The 24564-nt window shown below is 44.6% G+C and overlaps 1 protein-coding gene across 1 annotated transcript in view; it reads left to right on the forward strand.

Moving 5' to 3' along the window:
• CACNA2D4 (calcium voltage-gated channel auxiliary subunit alpha2delta 4) overlaps positions 1-24564 on the forward strand; it is a 185464-nt gene that overhangs the window by 148441 nt on the left and 12459 nt on the right. Inside the window, exons 28-35 of the mRNA XM_025198807.1 lie at positions 3452-3513; positions 4966-4980; positions 9161-9205; positions 11109-11171; positions 20038-20108; positions 20955-21030; positions 22329-22381; positions 23333-23388. Of these exons, the coding sequence (XP_025054592.1) occupies positions 3452-3513; positions 4966-4980; positions 9161-9205; positions 11109-11171; positions 20038-20108; positions 20955-21030; positions 22329-22381; positions 23333-23388 (441 nt within the window). The remainder of the gene's footprint in view (positions 1-3451; positions 3514-4965; positions 4981-9160; positions 9206-11108; positions 11172-20037; positions 20109-20954; positions 21031-22328; positions 22382-23332; positions 23389-24564) is intronic.

Consider the following 24564-nt stretch of genomic DNA (forward strand, 5'->3'; position numbering starts at 1 on the left):
GGGGTGGGTGGCAGTGGGGGCTGCATGCAGGGAAAACCATGGGGTGGGGGGGGCTGTGCATGGGGGAGGCATGTGGTGGGGCAGCCCACACCTACCCACAAACCCCACACACTCCCCAACAAACTCCACTGTCCCATACCCACAGCCACCCACAAATCCCACATACACACCCACACCTCCCCACACCCACTACACCTTCACAACCCCCCGACCCACACGTCCAAACCATACCCCACACCTTCCCACACACAAGTACCTGCATATATTTCTAAAGAAGGTTCAAAAAGTGTTATATTTAGTTTAATTTGTAAAAAAAAAAAAAAAGGAAAAAAAAAAGAAAGAAAAAGCAATTAACGTTGCATAATTTTGAGTATTTCTGCACATAACTTTGAGGGGTTTTGCGCATATTTCCCTGGGGTGTAACTTTAGTAAAAATATCCATTCTCTCACCTAAGCCTCCTTGGTGGTTGCTGTGTTCTGCTCTAGGGCCACCCTTAATGTCACACTCATATCTTCCTGTTCTGCAAACACAGGCCCTACCACTGGAGTAAAGAATCTTAGATCACTGTTCACTAATCTTTGGGACATGCAATGACTTTTTATCTCCAGTCTTTCCTTCATCCCACCTAGCATCAGACTTAACTTTTGAAAGTTTCCCTGTGCATGCCTCCTTCCACTCCTACCCACCCCAGTCATGATGGGTCTTCAGGGCAACCAGGTCACTACCTCTATTACCACTGCTCCCTTACCTCTTTTCCTCAAACCACCAGGCTCTACATGAATACAAAAGCAATTACAGTAAATCACCCTGAGAACCACTAATTTATCTGCATGAGCAATCGCAGGTGATTCCAGTCAACAAATGAGATACAAGGATAGGAAAGGTTTTCCTACTCCTGTTTCCCTGGATGGAGACCCTCCAGAGACAGCCTCCATACTGCTAGCTACTGGACACCATGGAAAGGGACAGAAGGCTGCATAGGATGGCCAGGACTACATACAGAGGAGGATTCACAGAAGGGATAAGTATATTGGCAGTCTCTATGGGCAGAGGAGCTAGCTACCAGGTGGTGCAGGAAGGAGCGAAGTGCCAGGTTTGTGTTTCTCTTGGCTGCTACAAAGCACAAGGGCAAGTCTGCAGTGTTATTATTCCTCATGATACAAGTTGCTGGGTTTATGGTTGTGGTTTTTGGTTTTATGCCACATTACAACCTGCCTGACATCTGATTCAACAGGTACCTCCCTGACCTGACCTCTTATATTTTTCTTTTCCCCCACCTTTTCTCCCCTCTCCTCCCTTCCCCTACTTTTCTGCCCTTTGTCTCCCTGACTTCCTACTATTTCCTTCTTCATTGAGAGCCTCTTCCTTACCCTGTATTATTACCTCTGTAATGTTTTCCTTCGGCCTTTCCCCACCTGCTTTCTTCCCCTCCCTCCCTTGCTTTACCTTCTATTTCTCCTTTCCACCTATATTTTCACAATGTCCTCTCACACTTTGAGCTTCTCTCATTCCTGTTTTCCTGATCTCCAACTATTTTCTTTTTCACTGACAGCCTCTTTTCCACCTTGTATTCTATCACTATAATGTCTCCCTTTAGCCTTGTTTTCCCCTGTTCTCTTCCTCCTCCCCTTTCTGCTTTACCTTTTTGTCTTTGTATTGTCTACCTATTTACATTCTCACTGACATCCTGCCACACTTCTAGCTTCTCTCATTCCTTGGAGCCTCAGAGCAGCAGAGACTCCCTATGCCTGAAGAAGGGTGACTGGGCCCAAAAACTTGCTGAGAACTTTTTTCCAACTACTCAGTTGGTCTATTAAAAGATATCACATCTACCCAAAGAATCTTGCTTGCCTCATGATACAAGTAACTCTCTTCTGGAATGTAATTGCCTATGTCTTCTGGGCATGTGTGAAGTGAGAATCCATGGCCAAGGGTTTAAGTCTCTTTGAATGGCGTTTTCAGGATTTAGCTTCCTCCTGGCTAAAAGACAAGCTGTTCAGTAACTCCCTGTGTTCCATGGTTAATTGTACTGGTACCAACTCCTTCTGTCTTATCAAATCTGCATGTCCTGGGCAATGCTCACTACTGTTGATGTGATTTGCTCTGAAAAGGGGAATGAAAATTACTTGAGATGCTTTTAAGGGATAACCATGGAATTTATTCAGAGCTAGATGCAAAATCAAGACAATCTTTAGTTAGACAGAATCAACCATAACAACATAACTTACAGTCTATTACTGACCACAGACTGTTCTTTGCAGACACTGCGCCAAATCCATGCCTAGGGTAACCATCCAAGGTGAATTCAGCCTTCTTTCTTTATATTCTCAGAAGCAGCATTGGATGAATCTTAAAGGAATATCCTGTCTTGTCTGGTTTGTGTGTGCTTGGGGTTAGGGAGAAGGCAGCTGTAAGAAATAATCCCTTTCTCCAGTTAACACCAGTCAGATTTATTTTATGACAGGAAGAGCTGGGTAGAAGCATTCCAGTTAAGTGGGATTTTGTAAGATGGACCAGCAATAGGGATGTGACAAAGAAGGAAACTGTTGCCCTGGCACTAAAGACAGAGATGATACACCAGGGCTGTGATTCCAGCTGATGCCAGCTGCCAGGTTCTGTGTGCACATAGCTTGAAAATACCTAATTGTACATTCTGGTTTTAATTCCTTCTCAGCTGAATTATAGCATCTAATCACAGAGCTAACTTTAAAGCAACCACACATCCCAGTGCATACCATGAAATCACTGAGCCTGATTCATCTCCCACTTACACTGAGGTAAATCACAATTAACCCTATTGCACAAAATGGCCTGTTGATACCTGAGTAAGTAAGGAGAGACCAGCACTCAGTCTCTGCTGCTCTCTGCAAGCATGAGGCTGGGTTTCCTGAAGACCCTCTAAGCTGACTCCATGGACTGACAGTTACCCCATTACACCACAGGGATGTGCACAATTGCATCGCTACTTTTGGGTGTAGAAGCATTCATGTCGTTCTACAAGGGAAAGAAAGAGAGTGCTCTCCTCTTTCCTATGGCAGTGCGCCCCACACCCAGTAGACAACACTAGGGATCTGACAGAGCAAGGGAAAGATTAAGCCAAGAAAGTCTGTTCTGGCCTGATAATCTATGATACCCAAAGATAAAAGGCTTTTTTTATCTGTTTGCATCTCTGTGGTGTTCAGTGAGAGGGAGGTGTCAGTATTGCAACACAGCGACCAACCCCTCCTTTCTCCCACCCTGTTAAACCTCTGACTCTCACTTGACTGTCTGACTCAGTGCTTACCTGCCAGCTCATCATTTGCACTTGGAAGCCAGTTGCAAGTGTCATCTTTGCCCGTTATTTCATGCAAGTGTTTTGTTTTTTTCCCCCTTTCCTAACTTGCATCTCTCTCTCTCTCTCTCTCTCTCACACCCTGCCCTCCCTCCCTCCCTACTTTTATTTCCCCATAGCTGTGGGCGTGCAAATTAAGCTAGAATTACTCCAACGCAAGTTCTGGATGGCAGCACGGCAGGTAGGAATGGCAGCAATTATGCATAAATACAATTTAATGACCTTCCTTTGGCTGGTCTCAGGCTATGTATGTTGGTATGTTGGTGCCATTTCAACAAGAGCTTTTGCAAAATTTGTATTAAACAGATTTATGCACTAGATTAGTTTTAAGTTACACATTTTGCTAATCCTTTGACAGCTCTAATGTGGCATGAGTGGCACATCTGTTCTGGGGATGCTGCATTAATGGTGTCAGAATCCTGGCCTGGCATTCGCTCCACTGCAGATGATGGGTTTAATTGTGGAAATATGTTTGCACTCATTCAGTCTTTCAGAGTCACCATAGAAAGCTGCCATTGGAGGCCCAAAATCTACCTGCCTTTGGAAAACATCCTAATGATGATGAAATCCTACTAAATTTAAAAAAAGAGACATTTATAAGGCTGGGCTACTTTTGGACACCTTCCCTGTATTGAGAGAATTGGAAATGGAATTTCAGTGTCCCAGTCTGAGAGAGACGAAAAACAAGTGCCATTTCATGACCATCAGCAGGCACTCTCAAAAGCTTAAGGTATAGATATAGGTATAGGACAAAATATTTGTGGGAAGGTGTCCAGTAAGGTTGAAGAAGCAGAACGGAAATGTCTCTCTGCTGCCAGGAGAAGGAACTTCCATTAGATTGAAACCCTTGTGATACAACAGTAGGAAACTGGTTGTTATGACTGAGAACATATGGAGAATGGGGAAAAATAATCTTTTTGTTGCTTTGGTGGAGGGAAGGCTTTTTTGCAGGCTGGAAACCAAGGTGTGGTGCTGGTATGTCTAGCATGGGGGTGGCCAAACTGTGACGCACATGCCACAAGTGGCACAGGTAGGCGAGTATGTGGTATACAACAGATCAGGGAGAAGCCAGGCAGCACAGCAGCAGAAAGGGTAGGGAGCAGAAAGCACAGGAGCAGATTGGACTGGAAGCACAGGGCATGGAGCAGAAAGCAGAGCAGCAGTTTGGGAGGGAGCACGGGGCAAGAAGCAAAAAGGAGAGCAGCAGATGAGTCATGGGAAGGGGATTGGTGATGGGCATGGGGCCTAATTTGTGGCATACCTGCCAAAAACTTTGGTCCTCCCTTCTAATCCAGCATATGGTAGCTTGAGTTCAGAAGTTTCCCATGGACTAATAAGAAGGTCCTGGGATTTTACCAATGGAGTTGTTGAAAGTATCTTTTGGGGATGCCATATTCTAGGAGGACACACACACACACACACACACACACACACACACACACACACACACTGACAGCTTACCAAAACTCCCTATGTGGCCCTCAGACCGATATAATTGCCTGTCCCTGGCTTAATAGGACTCAACAGTGGTGCAACAAGGAGTCACTAACGGATGTTTTTCTCTCTCCTCTCTATCGCTTTGTTGCATGGTGTGCTGCTCTGAATGTCCACATTCCCACTGAACATCTCTAAGTCCAATGACACTGATGTAAGTAGACAATGGCTGAGGATAAAGAGGTATCCCAGAATTCCCTGCTGTGCCCCTGCCTGCCTATCAAGCTTTGATTATTGAATGTAGCTTGCATGCTGCTGTGCAGTAGAGGCTGGCCCTTGTCTGTAATAGCCAGAAACACTCCAAGCCTGTCTGAGACTGTCTCTGTCTTCACAGTTAATTAGGCATCTTTGGTAAAGATTGAAGTAGGCTTAGTTGTAGCATTACAGAGACCTGACCAGGAGCAGCTGGCAGCTCTGAGGCAGGTGCACCTCTGGGGAGAGACTGAAATTCAAAAGGCTTTAAAGTGGTAGAGAGCAGCACAGGTTCCACTATCCCAGTCCCTCTCAACCTCAAGGGGCCCTTCCATCACTTCTCTGAATGTAGTTGTACCCTGTTTCAAAAATCTAATTTCACTCATATTGTGACTAAAAATAACAGGCCAAGTCTTGCCTGGCAAAGAACTCAGAAAGACCACAACAGGTCTGAATGTTTTTGGCCTTGTGCGTGCCTTTCTGAAATCTCTGAGTGTATCTTGTGAATCGTGTATAGGTGTTTGCATACCTGTCAATGCTGATATTGTGTGGCGGCTGGCAGCACCCTTCAAAGGATCTTGTGGCATCGGAGGATGCTGCAACACCCTGCTTGAGCATCTCTGAGGTAGCTGGTTTTCTCTCAAGTCTTTCGCCAATACATAGTAATGCCAGAGGCTTTCTAGGGATTCTTGCAGAGATACGCTGATGCTGCTGGGATGAGGATCTGCCCAAATGCTGCTGTGACGTAGGCACACAGAGGTGTGTTGATCAGGAACAAGCTTGAGGGCATTTAATTTTGGAAACAAATCTGGGTTCACCTGGCTCCCATTTTTTATTCCTGTACTCATGGATTTGATTAGTCTTTGGGTCTGGACATACAAACTATTTGCCATGAGGTAAAAGGGACTGGAGCTTTGTCACACATCAGTTGCTCCACAGAAACTGTCCTGGTGCCTGCCCACATGGTAAATGGAAGCCAGGCCACTGAAATTACCCTTTTCACTGAGGGCTGAGCTACCATGGTTTCGCTGCGTTTTACCACAAGGTCAGAGCATGCACATTAGCAGTTACCATGGAGCAGCTGGTGTGTAGTGAAGACCCTTAGCTGCATCTGTTTTGAGCCAATTTCCAGCTAGCCACAAACTGGATTGATACAACCCTAATTACCTCCGACCAAATTTCACTGTGGCCTCCACCCTTGCAGCTGTACACTTGAAAACTCTTCTGTGTTCCCATCAATAGGCGTGTGCATGCACACACATGCACGCACACGCGCACACACACAGTTACGTGTGTGTAGACACACTTGTATATCTACCTACATACCTACCCATCTACATATTCATATATCTATCTGTTTACATACACATATATGTGTGTAGAGATGGTCCTGAACCAAAACTCAAGACCTTCTCTTTGCCAGAGAGCTGAAACCTTCATCTGGGTTGAATTTGCCACTAATTTCTATTTTGCAGTGAACAATCTCCTCCCTTCTGAACAGCCCTACACTTTGTGGTCTTTGAATTATGGATCTAGTTAGACCCATCTCACAGTTACACCCACTATTGCCCAATATAATTGTTTGTTTTGGTTTTTTTATTAATCAACTAATGATATTTTATGGCTGGACAGTGGTGGAGCTGGCAGATCTTAGAAATGATGTCAACCCTAAGATAAAATACACAATGAACTAAAAGATATAGAGGGTGTTGGTTCTAGCCGTGTTAGTCTAAGGACATAGGTAGACAATTTACCCTAAGAACCTTGTCTGCCTAAAAGGTATAGGACATGTTCATATGTGCTCCAGGAGTGAATGGGGGGGGCAGTAATTAAAGCAGCTCTGAGAGTTGTTCTAATTAAAGCACCCACAGTGGCTTCTGTATTCATTATCCTGTGCTTCAAAATGGCAATGGGGGGTGCTTTAACTAAAGCTCATTGAACCAGGTTTAGTTAAAACACCTCTACCACCATTTTGAAGCACAGGGATGCTGAATACTTGAAATGCAGAGGCTGCTGGAGCGCACTAATTAGCATGCTCCAGTAGACTCAATTAATCGATGTGTTGTAATTACAGTACATCAGAGCAGCACCCCCACATGTCTATAGGCACCCATAGAGTTGGCTCAAACCCATTCCTGGGGTTAATTCACCCGACTTCATTTTGGCAGCTCACCTGAAACTTCTGGAGCTATTGTGGCCCTATTTCTCAGCAAAACAAATCGGAGCAAATCCCAATATGAATTATAGGGCTGCCACCTGCTTTGTGTCTGTCCTGTAAGACGGAACAATCCTATCATGACTAGGCAATGTTTACACTATCATATTATGACAGTTTTCCATTGAAACATCATCATGATATTAAGGATACAGTGTTACAAAGCCATGAGGAGTCTTTGGCTGTCTCTTGAAATTGGTTTACAGGGTAATCCAGAGAATTAGCAGTCAATTAAAGTGTTTTAATTGGTTGAATGATAGATTTATCTCCTGTTGTTCAGAACCAAATAAGAAGGGGTGATGTTTTTGTAACTATACACAATGGTTTTTACTATTTTAAAACAATACAGGGTGCCTGTATTATCTTAGAATAGGCAGGACCTGACAGCTTTGAATCCTGTGAATTCAAATAAAAGGGAGCCCTTGACAGAAATGGTGAGACTGTGTCAGCTTTCTCTCCACACTGCCCAATGAAAAAAAAAATTACGGACTAACACAAAGAGGCAGACACAGGCAGCCACTCCAAACATAAAACGATTATGAAATCAATGAGCACTTGAAGGGCTTTTTTACTCACCATTTAGCCCCTCCTGTCCCCACATGTGTCTGCTTTGGTACACATAAATTCTTAGTGAAACAAATAGACGGTGCCTGAGGCTACTGGATCCTATTCACATCCTATTTTATCATTAGCTGCCTTTAGAAAAAAGCTGTCTGCAAATAATCCAGCACTAAAGTGCAATAAATGTTATCAGCTGGCAAAGCACACCCGCCATTTTTCTTTTCAGTGTTCAATAATCTTTGTTATCAACCACAGAGGGCTTGATTCTGCCAGTTTTATATTAAACTGGCTATCGCTATGCACAGAGCTGATCTGAGAGCAGTTCTTTCTCAAAGAACAAGATACTACAGACTGGGTAAGGGAAACTGAAAGAGGCTCATACTACATGGTAGAAAGGAGAATTCTCATTATTACTGCAAAGACTTGAACGCTGGGTAGGAAGCAGAACAATGAATTGGCCTTCTTGGCAGGCATACATACACAACGTGCTTCAAAATCACAGCTAACTCATCAACCTTCACGCACCTCTCATAACATTTTTTCATATATTCAGGCCCCCAAAAAGAATATGCACCTTGCTTTTGAAAAGCCTTGTGAAGAAAAAAAAAATCCAGAGTTACGGCTGCAGAGAGCAGGGACAGAGCCTAATCTTCAGCTGATTCGCCCTGCCTTTCCTGCTTAACTAAATAAAACCCTAGCTCAGCGATTCCCAAACTCTGACAGATTGCACACCACCAATTTAAAATGATACAACCTTAAGCGCCACCGGGAAATTATTGAGTTCAACCTTAAGTACCACCAGCAAATTTTTGTCATATAAAGTAATTTATAGTAAATCTGTTAACATGTACCACTGCCAGGTTGTCTGCATACCACTGGTGGTACGCATACCACAGATTGGGAACCACTGCAGCTGCTATTGAAGACTGGTCTCTATGGGCAGACCTATGATTTTGGAAACAGCTGTGACCTAGGAGACCAAAAGCCCTAGAAGATGGCAACATTCCCCTAAGAAAAGTTTGCTTCATTAGTAGAAGACCATTAAGTAGGAGAGATGATTGTTAACTCCTGTGAAGTGAAGAACAATGGGCCATTGACTTCCTTAGCTGCCTGAAGAGTAATACCAGAGCTGCTGCACTGTGTAGCAGGGATTACAGAGGGTGCTTCTATTTTATGCAAAAAAAAAAAAAAAAAAATCAGCTTCCCCACTCAATGCATGCACCTCAATTTGTGCAGGGGGAGAGGAGGGCTAATTTCAGACAGGGAAGTACATGTTGTATTCAAGAAAATATGGTAGACCTTTTGCCAAGGGGCAGACAGTAAGACAAGGCACAATCATCACATCATTTCTCCTGTTCTTTTCCAGTGCAGCGACCTGGATGGTCTGTGTCCACTGAGCTGTCAGGATGATGTAAGTTTCCCCGATTTCTTCCAAGTGTCTACTCAAGGATTATGAGCAGTGTTCCGCATTCTCGGTTTTTACTGATTTTCTTTTCCTTTTTTTCCCCCCACTGATAAATTCCCTGACTTTTTTTAAGTAATTCATTTTTTACTGATTTACACCCATTTTTCAGTTCAAATCGCTGTTAAATGGCCCATTCCCCACTCATGCCAGTTAACAGGGATTTGAACTGAAAAACAGGTGGTGCCAGTAAGCTATAAGTGCTGCTGTGCTGGTTACCCGAGGGACAGGTTTCCAGCTGGATGTGGAAGGGCAGTGGCATGCAGAGTGGGAGGCGAGGGGGTGGCGGTGGCCACGTGGGGGCCAGGGGACGGTGGCTGGAGCCACTGCCTGGGGCTCCCAGCTGTGACCCCAGGCAGGGAAGGACAAGCCGTGGGAATTGCTCCCAGGGTGGGTGGGTCCCACCTGCACCCTGGTGGCTCCAGCTTTGGCCCTGCCCCAAGCATTGGGAGCTGTGAGCCCCAAGCCCTGCTGCGTGGAGGTCAGGTGGGAGAGCCCAGTCCCACTCCCAGCGGCAGGTGCTCAGCATGGGCCCACGGGGCTGGAACTGCTGCCCAGGGCCATGGGGCTCCCAGCTCTGACCCCAGGTGGGGCGGGTGGTGCTGGTGCTGAGGTTGGGGTTGGGTCCCCCCACTTCCTGGTACTGCTACCCGCCCCCACTACGTTTGGGGGTTGTTTTTTTTTGGTTTTGTTTTTAAATAAAAACTGAGAATGCAGAACACTAATATGAGACAGAAAGCTAACTCATTTGGAAATAGCAGGCACTCATTTCATCATTTGAGGTCTTGGTGACTTTTGGTGCCCCCCGAAATCAGTGGGAACCAAAGAGTGCTCAACCCATCCCGGGAGGATGCTCAGGCTGATGAACTAAGCCTTCAGTAAAAGCCTTTCCCTAACTACAGTGTTATCTACCTGGGGTCAGCTGAGACTACTTTGGTGATGTGGAGTTCAGCATGCCAGGATCCATGCTGAGCTCTGAGTCTGACTCCAATTCCAATGACTACTCAGAAGGAGGGATTTGAATGGGGAGTGTGTGTTAGGCTTTTCCTTTTCGTGTCATCCTGGGATTCCCCACACTGTTCTACCCACTTGTGTTCTTGAGAGAAAGCATCCTCCAGAGAGAGTGGGCTCAGATCAGGATCTTCTTTCCATGCTCACTTAGGGTCTTTTCTGGATCTTGAACTGAGCCCTGGTCTGAGACACTTGGGCACATGACAGAATATAAAAGATAGCTAGGCCTTTTCTGTGGTGCTGTAGGGGCTGGCCAGGCCCTTCCACCTTTGCCCCAGATTCTTTGTCTCTGGAGAACAGGGAATCTTTTACTATTATAAAAAAAGGTGGAAAGAGGCAGAGCCCTCTAATGCTTTGAGCAGTGGGATTGTTTTTCAGGAGCCCTAGGTTCTGTTCTTGACTTGATTACTGCAGGACATCAGGAGAATCCTTTAAGCTCTGGGCTCCCATTTCCCCCATGTGTAAAACAGGAATAGTAACAAGGACACTGAGAGGTTAATGCACCACTCTTTGCACAGCACAAAGCTCTGCAGATGGCAAGTGCTGGATAAAGGCAAAGACTGCTGTCTCTCTCTGGGGTGCAGTGTCTTCTTAAATATTATTTCTATTATAGTAGCATCCCACATACCCAGAAGCAGTAAGAGGCAGACCCTTCCCATACTAGCTAAACTGCACAATGGAGGCAGAGCGGGGAAGTGACATGGCAAAGTCATGCAGCAAGTCAGTGGCAGAGCAAGAAATGAGAACCATGTGTCCTACCTCACTTGACAGGCTAGGAACAGCATCTGACCAAGTACAGCTAAATCCTATCTCTAATGACAGTTCCTTCTCATCTCTGCAGATTGTGAACTGCTTCCTCATTGATAACAATGGGTTTATCCTCATTTCCAAAAGATCCAAAGAGGTAAGACAGCAAATAGATGCAGACCTCAGGAGAGAGAAGAGCTATGCCAGGAGCTGGGCTCTGCACAGCCCAGTAGGGGATCCAGAACCATTCTTACCCTAAAATGGGTTATAACAGGGTTGGGGACCTCTGCCCTTGGATGCCTCTTGCTCTCTTTCCTCTTTCTGTATATCAGATAAAAGAGCTGGTGGGGAGGGTGTTCAGGGCCAACAGCTGTGCAGCAGGATGTCAATGCCCTGGCTTTACTGTTTGTCAGCTATGCTGCTGAGCCCCTCATGAGGCTGCAGCTGAGCCCCTCCTAGCAGGCAGGTGGATCGCAGAGGTTGAAACAGGTAAGAGCAGGGGTTTGGGAGCTGGGATATCTCAGTTATCTTCCCAACTCTGGGACCGGCTTGCTGTAAGGCATTGACCAAATTGCTCAAGTCCTTCTGGTTCCACATCCTTAAAATGGGGACAGTAATATCTCCCTCTTCTTTAGGGCTCTTGGGAGCATTTGTTAATGAATGCATTTGTATCTGTGACATGTGCTGGGCTCCTCTGATGGGAGGGTGCTATGGAAGTGCAAAGCATTAACATTACTCTGGCTCTGGGATGCTTTGCTCAGCTTCCTGTCAGAGCTGTGAAGAGCACAGGTTTCTAAGGGGAACAGGGCAGTATCCCCTTGGTTTGTAAGCAGAGGGTGAGGCATGAGACAGGCCTACTGTACATGAGCAGGGCAAACTCAAATGTCTTTTCACCAACTCCTCAAAACTTCAAACCTGGAACAAAAGAGGGTGCACATTTCAAAGCAGCAGCAGCTGGAGACTCCTCTCTTCAGGCAGCACCTGTTGCTCTTCCCCAGGCTGCCACAATCACTTTCTAACTTGGCTGATGCTTTTGAAAGCTTCTTTCATCTGAGGTGGCTTGGTTTCTTCCTACAAAGAGAAAAGAAAGTCACAACAAAGACTTGTTGCTTGTGCTGAAAACCTGGTTGAAAATAAATGGGCTAACTTCATCTCCTCATGTAGAGACAGTGGGACAAGGGTCAGGGATGCAATTTCTTGACTTCGTCAACAGTAAGTGACTAGAGCAGCTAATTATGCAGTGAACAGGAAAGGAGGTTGCACTTGAGCCGGTCCTAAGTGACAGGGAGAGGCTTCTTGAAGTGACTCAAGGTGGATCACCAAGGAAGAGCAGCCATGGTATAATTCAGTTCAACATCCTTGGGGAAAGGAGAGTCCAGAAGATGCAATGACACCCAGCCTTAGAACAGGGATTTTTAAAGATGATAAAGAAGCTAGCCCAAAAATCTATGTCAAAGGTAAGGATACTGAAAACCGTGTACTCTCCATGGACACTACTGAAACATCACCTAAGAGAGTCCCAGCCAGAAGGCATGCCCCCTAGGCTGAAAAGGAAGCAGGAGGGCTTGGGTTCTCAAGCCTGACAGGCATCCTGCAGGAGATTAAAATCCAGCTCAAGTGAAGTCAGGAGAAAGGAGTACATAGAGGCAAAAATTTGTGGGGACAAGGGGAAATCTGAAGGGCAAAAGGCTAAAGGTTAAAAATAAAGAAGTAAAGTCTCTAAGTAAATTATAAGCACAGCCCTGTAAAACAATCTGTGGATCCACTGGATTATCAAGACATAAAGGGAGTAAGTAAAAAGAAATAAGGCACTGATGAAAAAATGTCTATTCCTGTTTCACCTACTGAAGAACAAGCACCTTAGTCCACAAGTATCCCACCTGAGTGAAGTGGAACTATGAATGAAGTAAGCTGCTGACAATACCTGGCATGAACTGATTTCTTTGTGTGTCTTCACAAGGGATGTGCAGAGAGACACCTACTCTGTGCTCCATATCAGAGATTTGGGTATTTCAAAAGGCACTTCTGGAACAAACTCATAAACTGAAAAGCAACGAGTCACCAGGATCAGCCAGCACAAAGGGGCTATAGAATAGAACTTTTTAAGCTGCTAACAGAGTATGAAACTTAATTAAAACTACCATTATGCCAGAGGACAGAAGAGCTGCAAATATTGTAACTGTCCTTTTACATCCTAAAACCCCAAGCAGACATAGTAAGATTGGGACAAAGCAGCCCAGCTTCTGTAGAGGAAAATATGGCTAATCTTCTTGAATTCTTTGAGTGTGTCAGCAAAAATGATAGATAAAGAAATAGCAATTATATCATTTATTTGGACTTTCCAAAAGTCCATGAGAAAGCCCATCACAAGCAGCTATTTAGGAAATTGTATCATTATGGAAAGAGAAGTAAACTGCTGTCAGAGATCCAAAAGTGATAAAAGACAGAAAAAGAAGAATATGAATAAGTGATCCAATTTCAGTGTAGCAGAAGGGCGTCCTGGGTCTTATGCTTCAAGGGGATTGGAGAAGAGCAAGACAGTGAACTCAGCAGATAATACAGCACTCTTTAGGTAACACAAGACAAGAGTGAGGAAGCTCACTAGTGACAGATACAAAGTAATGCATTTTAGAAGGAATCATTTGAACTGTACATACATGTTACTGGCTCCTAATTCAACTGTAGCCTCTCATGAAAGAAACCTTGCCAGCACTTTGAACATCTCTGTGAAAACAACTGTGCAGTCATGTCAAAAAAGCAAACAAAAAATGTTAGGATGTGTAAAGAACAAGGCAGAACTCAACAGCAAAGCTATTATAGTACCATTAGACAAGTCACTGGTATGCCTTCACTTGAAACAGTGTTCTCAGTTCAGGTCTCCCTCTTCTAAAAGATGCAGCAGAAAAAGAGGGACTTCAGAGATAGTGGAGAAACGATGAGAAGCACAGGGAGAATTCCATGTGGGAAGGGATGGAGAAAGTTTGTACTGTTTAGTTTAAAGAGAGAATAAATAAAATACAACCTGGGTAGTGGTATACAAATAATGACTGCACTGAAAAGGAAGAACTAGGAGACAGGTAACATGCAGGACTCACTGTCACAAGATGTCATTTGGGACAAGAACTTAATAGAATTCAAAACAGGATGGGCATAAGCTGGCTGATGAGACCATCTATGATTACTGCCAAGTGAAAAATAGACATTGTAGACAAGATAACCCTCAATACTTTCAGAAGATGAAACAGGCACCAGCTAAGAGGGGAGTTGAGCAGGAATTTCCTCTTTGGGTAGATTTTTCCATAACAGTCTACTCTGGCAAGTCTTATACAGTACCTGCCTCTGAAGCCTCTACCATTAGCTACTGGCACAGATGGGATACAGGGTAAGATGCAGCCCTCTGGCATTTGATCCATTTCTGTAACATTGTCCCTATGCTCCTGCTCGGTTTTAAGGGGTTTTTTTTTTATTTTTCATACTAAAAATCAACCAATTCCTCACACTCATCTTCCCATTGTTATAAAAACAAAACAAACAAAAACAAGTTCATTGGAGAAGCCAATTGCCCAAAAGGATGCCTGCAGGCTGTTTGGCATTAGAAAGTCTGTTCTGGGCACTTGTATTCCAACTGTTCTTCCTCCACATTTCCCTTCAGAAAGTGGGTGCTATGGAAAACTACTCTCTAGCAGAGCTAACCAGTGAAAACCTGCAATTACAGTGGCTTTGGATACATTATAAACATGATGCAGATAGACTCCGAGATCAGGTATTTTGGCAAGCCTCAAAGCAATCATCTTCTCCAGCTGTTACCAAGAGAGAGAGAGATTCACCACCGCTTCTCTTCCCAGTCCTCAACTCCCTGCTGACTGACTTCTTCCTATTCCAGTTGCTCCATTTGTATGCAGATTGGAACTTTATTCCCCCCAGACCATTTGGTTCCATCTTACTGGGCATGTCTACATGTGAAGTCAATGAGCCTGAATTTTCTTCACTGAAAATTCAGGCTCATTAAAGTGCTCTGGGGCACACATCTACCAGTGCACCTCTCTCAGGAGCAAATTGCACCTGACAGGAGCAGCCCAGGTCAGGACTGCTCCTGCTCTGCTCTGCCTGCAGCAACCAAGAGGAGCTCCAGGCTCACCTGAGTGCCAGCCCTGGGGCTGGTAGGGGGCACAGGAGCCAATCCCAATCCCCACATGCGCAGGAGGGGTCCCCACATGGCTGGCAGGCAGTGTCCCTGCCAAGTAGGGATGGCTCTCTCAGCCACGTGAGGATAGGGTCCCAACCTGGCTGTTGGGACAGCACTCCCAACCACATGTCAGGTTGGGACCTTATCTCCACTTGGCTGGGATGCAGCAGTCCCAGCTTCCAGGACAGCTCTTCTGGCCACATGGGGATGAGGTTGGGACCTGTTCTTCTCCATGTGGCTCAGATACAGCAGTCCCAGCTGCCAGGACAACTTTCGGGACAGTCCTGATCCCTATGTGGCAGGGAGACAGCTGCCCCAGAAGCCAACACAGCTCCCCGCTCTGCATCAGGGCTTATCCAGGCACCAGTGGGCCCCCTGAATGGAACCACTGCACAGTAGCTAATGTGGCATTAAACTAGTACCTGTATTTCCTGGTACTAGCAAATGATGCATTAGGCTAATTTACTGCACAGTAAATCCCACACATGTGTAGATGGTGACACTTTACTGCACATTTGATTAGTCTCATGTGCAATAAAGTGTCTTGTGTAGATGCACCCACTGAGTCTTAGTTGGGTTCCCTATATCTGTTTCCTTTGCCATGGCTATCACAGCAGCAGATACTTGAACTGGGAGAACATACAGGGAATAGCATCACAACATCAGCAGCCCAAGTTCTGGAGAGGGCAGGCTTCCTGGTGCTGGGTCTCTATGGGATGCATCTCACCACTGTGGCTGGTCTCAGTACTGGTCTCTAGCTGTGGCCCCTCACCACATTATAGCCTGCACCGTCTGTTGGGGCCTCATACCAGTCCAGTGACATTCCTAGTTTTGGATTCTCTTGAAGGGACAGGTCAGTCAGGTTACCACACTGCAGCCCTATCTTCACTAGCTAGTCCATTTACATGATTTGTAACTGCTGCTGGTACCAGTATATTGCAAGTGAATGCAGTTAAAATTGATAGAGCAGTGTGCATGTAAAAGACAGGAAAAAATCCTGCCCACAGTGCCCATCCTGGAAAACAATCCAGGATGAGTACAAGCACATCAGATCCTGAATAAGCCCATGCAGGAGATTCCAGTGAGTCATATAGTACTGTGTCTCTCAAGAGGAAGCTCTCTGCAAACCTCAGCTGCCCCTCCAGGCAGCACAGACTGTTTCTACTCCAGTAGGAACAGTGCTGGGCCCTGGTTCCTATTCCACCCGTATTTGCTCCAAGGCAGGTAGCCAAGGACCTGGTTTCAGGCCTAGAACCAACAGAACTTCCCAATTGTGTGATGCTTCCTGGGGTACATTGCACAATAAAAACAGAGGGAATTGCCAAAGTGCATGTGTTCTTACAGGGATGACGTAAGTAGGTAGGACTGAATTGCCATGGCTACTCCAGGTGCTGTAAGATGATTTCTGCTTTTTTCCTGTGCTTTATTCTGAAGCTACCGCCTCACCCTTCCTCCACCCTACCTTCCACTTCATGTAGGGGCTATTTCCCCATCCATAATCCAAGTACTGAGCAACCTGCATTGATAGCAAAAGGGCCCTGAATAAATGTCCAAGCATGAAGGAGGGCATCCATGGCTTGGGATCCAGGGCTGTCTAGTAAACTGCTTCCCAAAGGAAGCCAGGAGGCTAGATGACAGCTAAAAGCTACAAAAGGTATAGACTCAGACTCTTAATAAGTGGGGAGCTAGGTATTTGGTGAGGAACTGGAAAGATCTGAATTGAGATAAGTCTCCCTATCTGAACCCTTGAAGGAGCGTGCAAAGGGCTAGTAGGACAATTCAAAAGCAAGGAGGGGACAGAGGACCCAACAAACTGAGTGCTGAGTCTTAGGAATGGACTGTATTGTAATGTAAACTGTGTTTAGGAAGCAGTTCCTGGTGCTGTTAAACCATGAAGTAAAGTTGCCCCAGTGGACTGACCCAATCCCCTCCCAACACACGCACACATTGGTGACAGCCCTCCCTGCCTGCTGCAGCCAATGCTGCTGCCATGGTTGCATCATTGTTTTGCTTTGCATTTGATTTAACATTTTTTTTTCTATAGATGTTTGCTCATCACTCCCATGATACATGATGTGGGTTTTACCAACACCCCCCCCCAACCACACACACACACACACACACACACACACACACACACCCCCCACACCTCACACACACACACACACACACACACCCCCTACAGCTAGGGCTGGTGCCTAAGGCAGCACTAAGCATTGGAAGTCTCTTGAGCTCTCTCAGCTCACAGTTCAGTTCTGTCATCTCATTCTCCCCTCACTGGCTGAGTGTATTTCTCTAATGCTGCCTTCTTCCTCAGTTGTCTCCCTGTACTGATTCTGTGAGGGTGGTACAGGTGCATGAGTGGCTGTGGGAGGCAGGGAGACAGGAAAAGCACCCAGTCACAAAGTGTGACTGCAGCAGAGGTTGAAAGGCAGCTGTCTTTGGTTGAGTGTTGTGGGTATGGGAGTCTTGTGGTCAAGGGTACTCAGTAGGTTGAACGAGGTAGGGCTATAGGGTCCACACAGATCCCTTGACCTATTCTTTCTGGTAAGCCCCTGGCAGGTACAGGTATCAGTTATACCTTGTTGGTGCAAGTCTCAGGACGGCCTGTGCAGTTCCATTGCAGGGCACTGGCTTTTCATGTGGCATATGGGAAAAGGTAATTCCCACCCCAACCCTGCAGTCTTGCAGTAGCTTCGCACATTGCTTGCTGAGGCCTGTCATAACATAGCCGTAACATATTTCCAACACGTACCAGCAAGCCATTTCTCTGTCTAAAAACAAGGCAGGTTTATTTAATACCCTGAATAGTTTTCCAGAACACAGCAGAACATCTGGATGTAGACTCAACATCAGATGCCCTCAGATGAGCTTGTGACATTTGCATCCACCTAAGATGTGTATACAAACTACCCCAGGTGTACACACACAAAGTAAGTGGCCTATAAATGTCTTTGCTGGTTTCCTGTGCATGTGCATTTGTATGTGTGTGCATGATTATGGTGTGCACATCAGGTAGACATAAAAGCATGCCTGCTGTTACATAGTTACAGTCCATGGCCAATGTTTTGCAGGATGTCAGAATAAAGGATCATAATGACTCCAAAATCTTTGGTTCTTTGAAATTGCAAATACCCATAGGAGTCGTTCTCAGTCTTGTTTGATTCAAAACACTCCTCATTTGACTCAAGGCACTTCTCCATACCTTTTCTAAATTAAATAGCACCCCATTTCAAAGACAAATGTATTTATTACAGTGTTTACCTCCTTGCAAAGGGGCTGGGCAGTGGGTTAGGGCAGCAGCCAAGCAGGGAGGAGCCTGAAACTGCACTTGTCTTCTCATGCCTGCTTATCTCCTCACTGGCACTCTACAAAAGATCTCATGGGGTGCTAAGAATGGAGTTTCCCATGTTATTACTCAGTTCCTGAAACTGTGCCCAGTCTGATCCTCAGTTCTGTGCTGCAAGGCCAGTTCATTGCTGCTTTTCTGGATTTACTTCCTAGCCCTTATGCTTAATTGCACTAAGGCCCCCAGTACATTTAGACACATGAGAATGGAGCCTCTTCATGCTTAGGAGGCACTGAAGGAATTAAGTAACAAGGCCTGATCTCCCCAAATGAAGCAGGCTCCACCTGTAGTCCGACAACAGGCCTTTCACCTTGCAATGCCAGCTGCAGATTATATTGTGTTAAATCCCACTGCTCTGACTCCTAGTAATACTACAGAATGGAATTAAATCTCTAACCACTATAATCAGATTGAAAGAGCCAGTGAGCTGAAAGAGTTACAGCTTCCTCAGACTCCCTGGACTGCGTGAAGGTTGATTTCAAGTGTCTGTACTGCTATTTCCACCAAACAGGGCAGGCTCTTAGTGACACTTGAGAGAGAGTTCAAAACTAAACATTACTCGTGTTGGATGATGCATGTCACATGACCCTTTGGAACTTCTTAATGGAAATGGTCATGCTCAAAGACGTGAGGAATTAATCCTCATCTGTTATTAGCTGCTTAATAACTGAGAGCCTCTCAGTGGAGAAGGACACATTCCCTCATGCTGGAGAAATGGTTCTATAAGATACAAGTATTCAGCTTTACAGGGAGATTAACCCTCCAAAAATGAACACAGCAAACTGGCCAGAAACCATCTGGATACTTAGGTATTTATTACAATTTTATCCAATACACAGAGGACAGCTGACAGCAAAAAAGACATGGAACCTGACCATTTTAAACATACCCACAAGTGACTGCCACAGTTAGTAGTAAGTGGAAACAGAATTGTCTTTGAGTTTAAAGAGTCTCTGGAGGTAGATACATGTGCAACCTACATTTCTATATTGCCATTCTCTGTCCCTTCTGGACCACAGAGAGGTTGAATCAGCTTCCACCTCTGAGCTAGCAGAGCTGGGCTATCTCAGCTGAAACAGAACAGGCTTTTCTACCTTCAAATCCAAGGACTACAAGCTTACAAAAAAAATCACAAGAGAACGAAATGGCCTCAGATGAATGAATCTGTCTAGATCTCTGTTGCTTTCTCTCTCCCTCTCTCTCTGGGGCCATAGGGGCACCTCTCAAGGTTTCAAGTTATTTGGAGCTGAGTAAAAGACCATCTGGAAATTGTGATGAAGTTCTCACTTCTCATGTCTCTCAGCCAGGGATATAAAAGGCAGAACTAAGCTAAATGGTACCACCTTAAAATCCTTCCTATTTGTTAACAGTATTCACCAGGCAATAGATCCTTCACCTTCTAGAAATGCATTAATTGCAACAGTAGACAGCATTGAAAGTTTTGCCAATGATCTCTCTCTCTCTCTCTCTAATCTTTTCTGATTGCAGTCTGGAAAATTTTTTGGTGAAGTGGATGGTTCAGTAATGACAAAACTGCTAAACATGGGAATGTTTAGTCAGTAAGTAGTGACTTTCCTTTATATCCTTCTTTCAGGAAGTGGGAGAAGTGTGGATGAAATGTTTTACCCCCATGAAAATAATGCACCTGGCAAGCAGAGCAGAGAGGCAAAGCATGAGATGGACTAAGTTTATTTCCCTAGCATCTGTCTCCCTGCAAAAGTTCCTTCATTGACTTTCTTGCTCATTAGTAGTATCCACACACTACTTGCTTCCCATGCTAATTGGCACCAGCTATTGCAAGACATCATGGCATACATCAAATCCCAAACTGCACCACTTCTGTACTACCTCCTGCTCAGGCCCTTATATCTGAAGGTACTACATGGAAAGCTTCTTTGCTTCGAGGTGCAAGCCTTTCAGAATTTTCATTACACCGGGAGAGCCCGTATCAGATTGGTCAGCTGCATTGCCCCTCCAGAGGCAATGCATTTGGGTTGAAAGTGGCCCCCCTGCAATTATCTTGGGTTTTGCGCCCACTAATACTGCAGTGCACTTCACAAAAAGTATTACATATTTCAGTGAAATAAAACCAACATCTAGGGGTACTTAGGTAAATAAAAAAATGATAACCCTCATGTTCCAGGTAATACACTTAGCACCATCTGAAGTTAGGGAGAATCTTCCTTCTGTGGGACAGTATTGCAGTTAACTGCCTTGATTTGAAGAACACAGCATGGGTCAGAGAAAGGAACTAGGCAGACTGTCTGTCTAACTGGTGTGGCAGTTCTTGTATGTAAAAATATAGCCCAGGTAGGGCAAAGATTAGCTCATGCTTGAGCAAAGAATTCACAGGTGGTTGCATTTCTTATATTTGACCACGTGCTTGTTTCATTTTGATTTTATAGGGTGCAGCTGTATGATTATCAAGCAATGTGTAAAGTCCACTACCAACATCACAGCGGTGCCCGGCCTCTTCTGAGCGTATGTATTTCTCTGCAGTCAGCCCATTGCATTAGCATTCACTGGTAGTCTGGTCCAGTGTTTCATTAATGCCATACAGCACATACCTATTAAGATATAAGAATGTGTTTTCTTTCAGATGTTGGGAAGTTCAAGTCTGATATCAGTTGGTAGAAGTCCACTGCAAAGCCAACTAGATAATCCTATTTTAATTAATTAATTCAAAACAGGGACCTGCTTATTGTCAGGATAATTCTGATGCCTTAAAAACTTAGTGCACTGAAGAAATTTTTTAGCATACTGTTTTTAGCACTAGTCAATTTTTTTTTCCATCAGAAAGCTTTAAAAGAAGTTGGCTATATTATATAAATAGATATATTTTGGCTTTAAAAGTCTGTAATTTTTAGCCAGATAGACAAACACTTTTGGTTTTATTGAAAATATTTATGTGACTGGACAAATTTTGTATGGTTTTAGTTACTGAAAACATACACATTTTTAAAATATTTTAGGTTCTGATTGCAACAATTGGAACAAAAATGGCTTGGGGGATGGCGGCGGGAGATGTTTTGTTTTCGCCCAACAAAAGCCATAAATGTGTTGCAGAGATGCATCAAATACAAAACATTCACCAGTGGAATTTTTCGTGGGAAAATAATGCTATTTCCCAACCAAGACTACACTTCCCTGCTTGGTCATTTACTTTGGGTTTACCACCTACACAGATGTTGAATAGGACATGGTTTATGATGCAGAAGGGAGATAGAGCCACCTGGCTACAGAACTACATGCAATGAATTCTCATTACTACACTGCTAGACTTTTCTTAGGTTAGTCTGTAGGAGAAAGGAAAGAAAGTTGCATGGAGATGTAGTGCCATTTTAAAGAAGGATATATTTTAAGATGCTGCATCACCAATAGCAGCTAATACTAACGGCAGTGGGAGGCTGCTAATACTGCAGCTTGTACCAAAAAAAATGGAATATAAACACATTTGAAGAAGGCAGTCCCATTTAGCTTTATGTCCTTCCTGTTCTGAGCTCTCAAGATTATCCAGACTGGAAAGGAATCACTGAGCAATTACATCTTCAAAGTCCTTGGTACATTTGCGATAAGCTTCCTGACCCTTTCTGGAAGGAGGCAAGGCGCTGTGATGAGTAGCAGAGATTTGTCTGGGTTTTGATGCATTTTGAAAATTTCCTATTGACTGACATAGCTTGTCTTCCAGAGCATTGGATGGTGGAGGAAACTGGACTTCAGGGCAAGGGGACTTTTGTAACCAGATATTAATGTTCTCTTTTGCTTTCCTTTTTCTCCAGCCCATTTATGCCTTTCTGGCTACACTGAAGTGGCTGATAAGTGATTTCCTCGTGTGAGTACAAAAGGCTTGGGAGGACTGGGTCAACAGGGCTGAGAGCTAAGAAATATACCAGTACAGGTTCCCTTAGCAGGACCTAGTTCCAGGCATTTCTTTGACATTCATCACTGTGTGACCTGAACACAGCACCAGAGAGAACCGTGGTTGCAGAGTAGTTACATGATTTGCCCAAGGTTACTCAGTGCCAGAAATAGCACCTGCATTATCACTTTTCTTGGAACCTTTACCCATAAAACAGCCCTCCCTTTCTGCAATTAGAAAATGAGCACATGAGAACAGGTATTCAGTTCAAAAGAGGTGAAGAATTAATCTGGTCATGTAAACATGCTAGTGGAGTGTAAAGGGCAGCGGGGTACTTAGACACACTGAATTCAACCTTCCCTCAAATTGTGGGGGAGTTCAGATGCATATCTAGGTCTGTCTGTTTCAACCCAGACCATTTTTTTCATTGGGCCCCAACTAAAGTACTGAATCCAGACACCCTTGAACCCTAGAAAAGATTCAGCCTCCACGACTTGAGCTCATCTTTAGTAGAGTGTAGTTCACAGTCTGCATCTGTCACTGTGCATGCATGGTGCCCGCTTCTGTCGCAGCGATCAATCCTTGCTCCCCAAATGGTTTTCAAGGTTACAGAGTCACTTCTCAGCTCTCAAGGCCACAGAGCTAAAGCTCACAGTGGGCAAGCAACTGTGTATGGCATGCTTGTGGAATAAAGCACAACTAGTCATTCCTCAGTGGATAGTTCAGCCCAAAACCAGAGGCAGTGAAGGACCCCTCAGAAAGGTTTGAATGTCTCAGGTTTTGGCTGGTGCCAGAAAATTCACATTGCTCATTTCAGAACTGGTGCTTCTTAGCCCCACGACCAGGCCGGTGAGAGATCTCTCTCTAACATGCAAATCCGCCTGGAGTACTGTAAAATGTCCTCTCTCCTTGCTCTTTTGACAGATTCCTTTTGGAGTTTAACATGAGTAGCTTCTGGCACTCAGACAACTTGGCAGATGGTGAGTATGCAGGAATACAGCTGCCCCATAGCACATAAATGTTACAGCTACTGCCAGTGGAAAGGAATTATACAGAGTTTTGCCCAATGCCAGGACAACTTCCTTTCCCACTCCCTTCTGTAGGCTGGGATTGGAATTTAATCCGTAGGACCCAGTATTACCATATTTAAGACCCTCCTGAGGTTTCGAATTGGGTCCTAGTAAGCTTTCTACACAGTGGGAAACAGACTATCAGCTGCAGGCACTTCCTCAGGCCCCTGTGGAAGTGTTTGACAAAGCATAGTCAGGATGAAACGAAAAGGTCTCCTCAGAATTTAATGAAGATCATTTGAAACTACTCTAAAAACACAGTTATCTCCCTCGTACACATTTCTGAACCATCGTATTGAACTCTGCAGCCAACATATGACTCAATTAGATTTACAGCAAAGTTAAAAAACCCTACATAAGACTTCTCATTTCCTATTAGGTTATCTACAGGTACCTGTGCATCAACACAATAAAACACAATGTTGCACAACTCCTGAGTACAATGCCTCAGGATAGGAGATAGGAAGAGCTCTATGAATGAGGTTGTATTGTAATAACTAAGTCCTCAACAGTCACGGCGAGCTAAATACCACTTCTATTGGAGACAATGGCAAAATCCCTTTCAGCTTTGGGAGTGGCCTTCAGTAGTTTTGGATTTTCCTGGTGTTTTGAAGCAACCTTGTTGTAAGAAGGCAGAATAGGGTAGCACCTCAGAAACTTAAGTGGTTCAGAGAAGCGTAAGTTTTCATAGGCAACAGCCTACTTCATCAGATACTACCTCTTTCTTTCTAAGCAATGACATTTCCCTCTGTTCAGACAGTCAAAACAAGAACCAGAAACCATTTAAATACCACTTATAACTTTCATCATAGGGAATAAACTGTGGCATCATGTAGCAATGAGACTTGTACATGTCCTCTGCACAGGAGTGAGCTTTGTCCAGAACAGTATGAAGATAAATGTGATGGCCTATGTGAAGAGCAGCCTCTTTCTTTCAGGAATGCAAAGGTTCATAGAAATTAGAGGGGGGAAGGGGGAGGGCTATTAGATTAACAAATCCCCATTCAATTAAAAAAATCCATTAACAAGCATGCAGAAGAAAACATTCTTAGTAGTGACTATATTGGAGGGGGGGGGGGGGGGCAG

Source organism: Alligator sinensis, unplaced genomic scaffold (genome assembly GCF_000455745.1).
Source record: "Alligator sinensis unplaced genomic scaffold, ASM45574v1 scaffold87_1, whole genome shotgun sequence".
Taxonomy (NCBI): domain Eukaryota; kingdom Metazoa; phylum Chordata; order Crocodylia; family Alligatoridae; genus Alligator; species Alligator sinensis.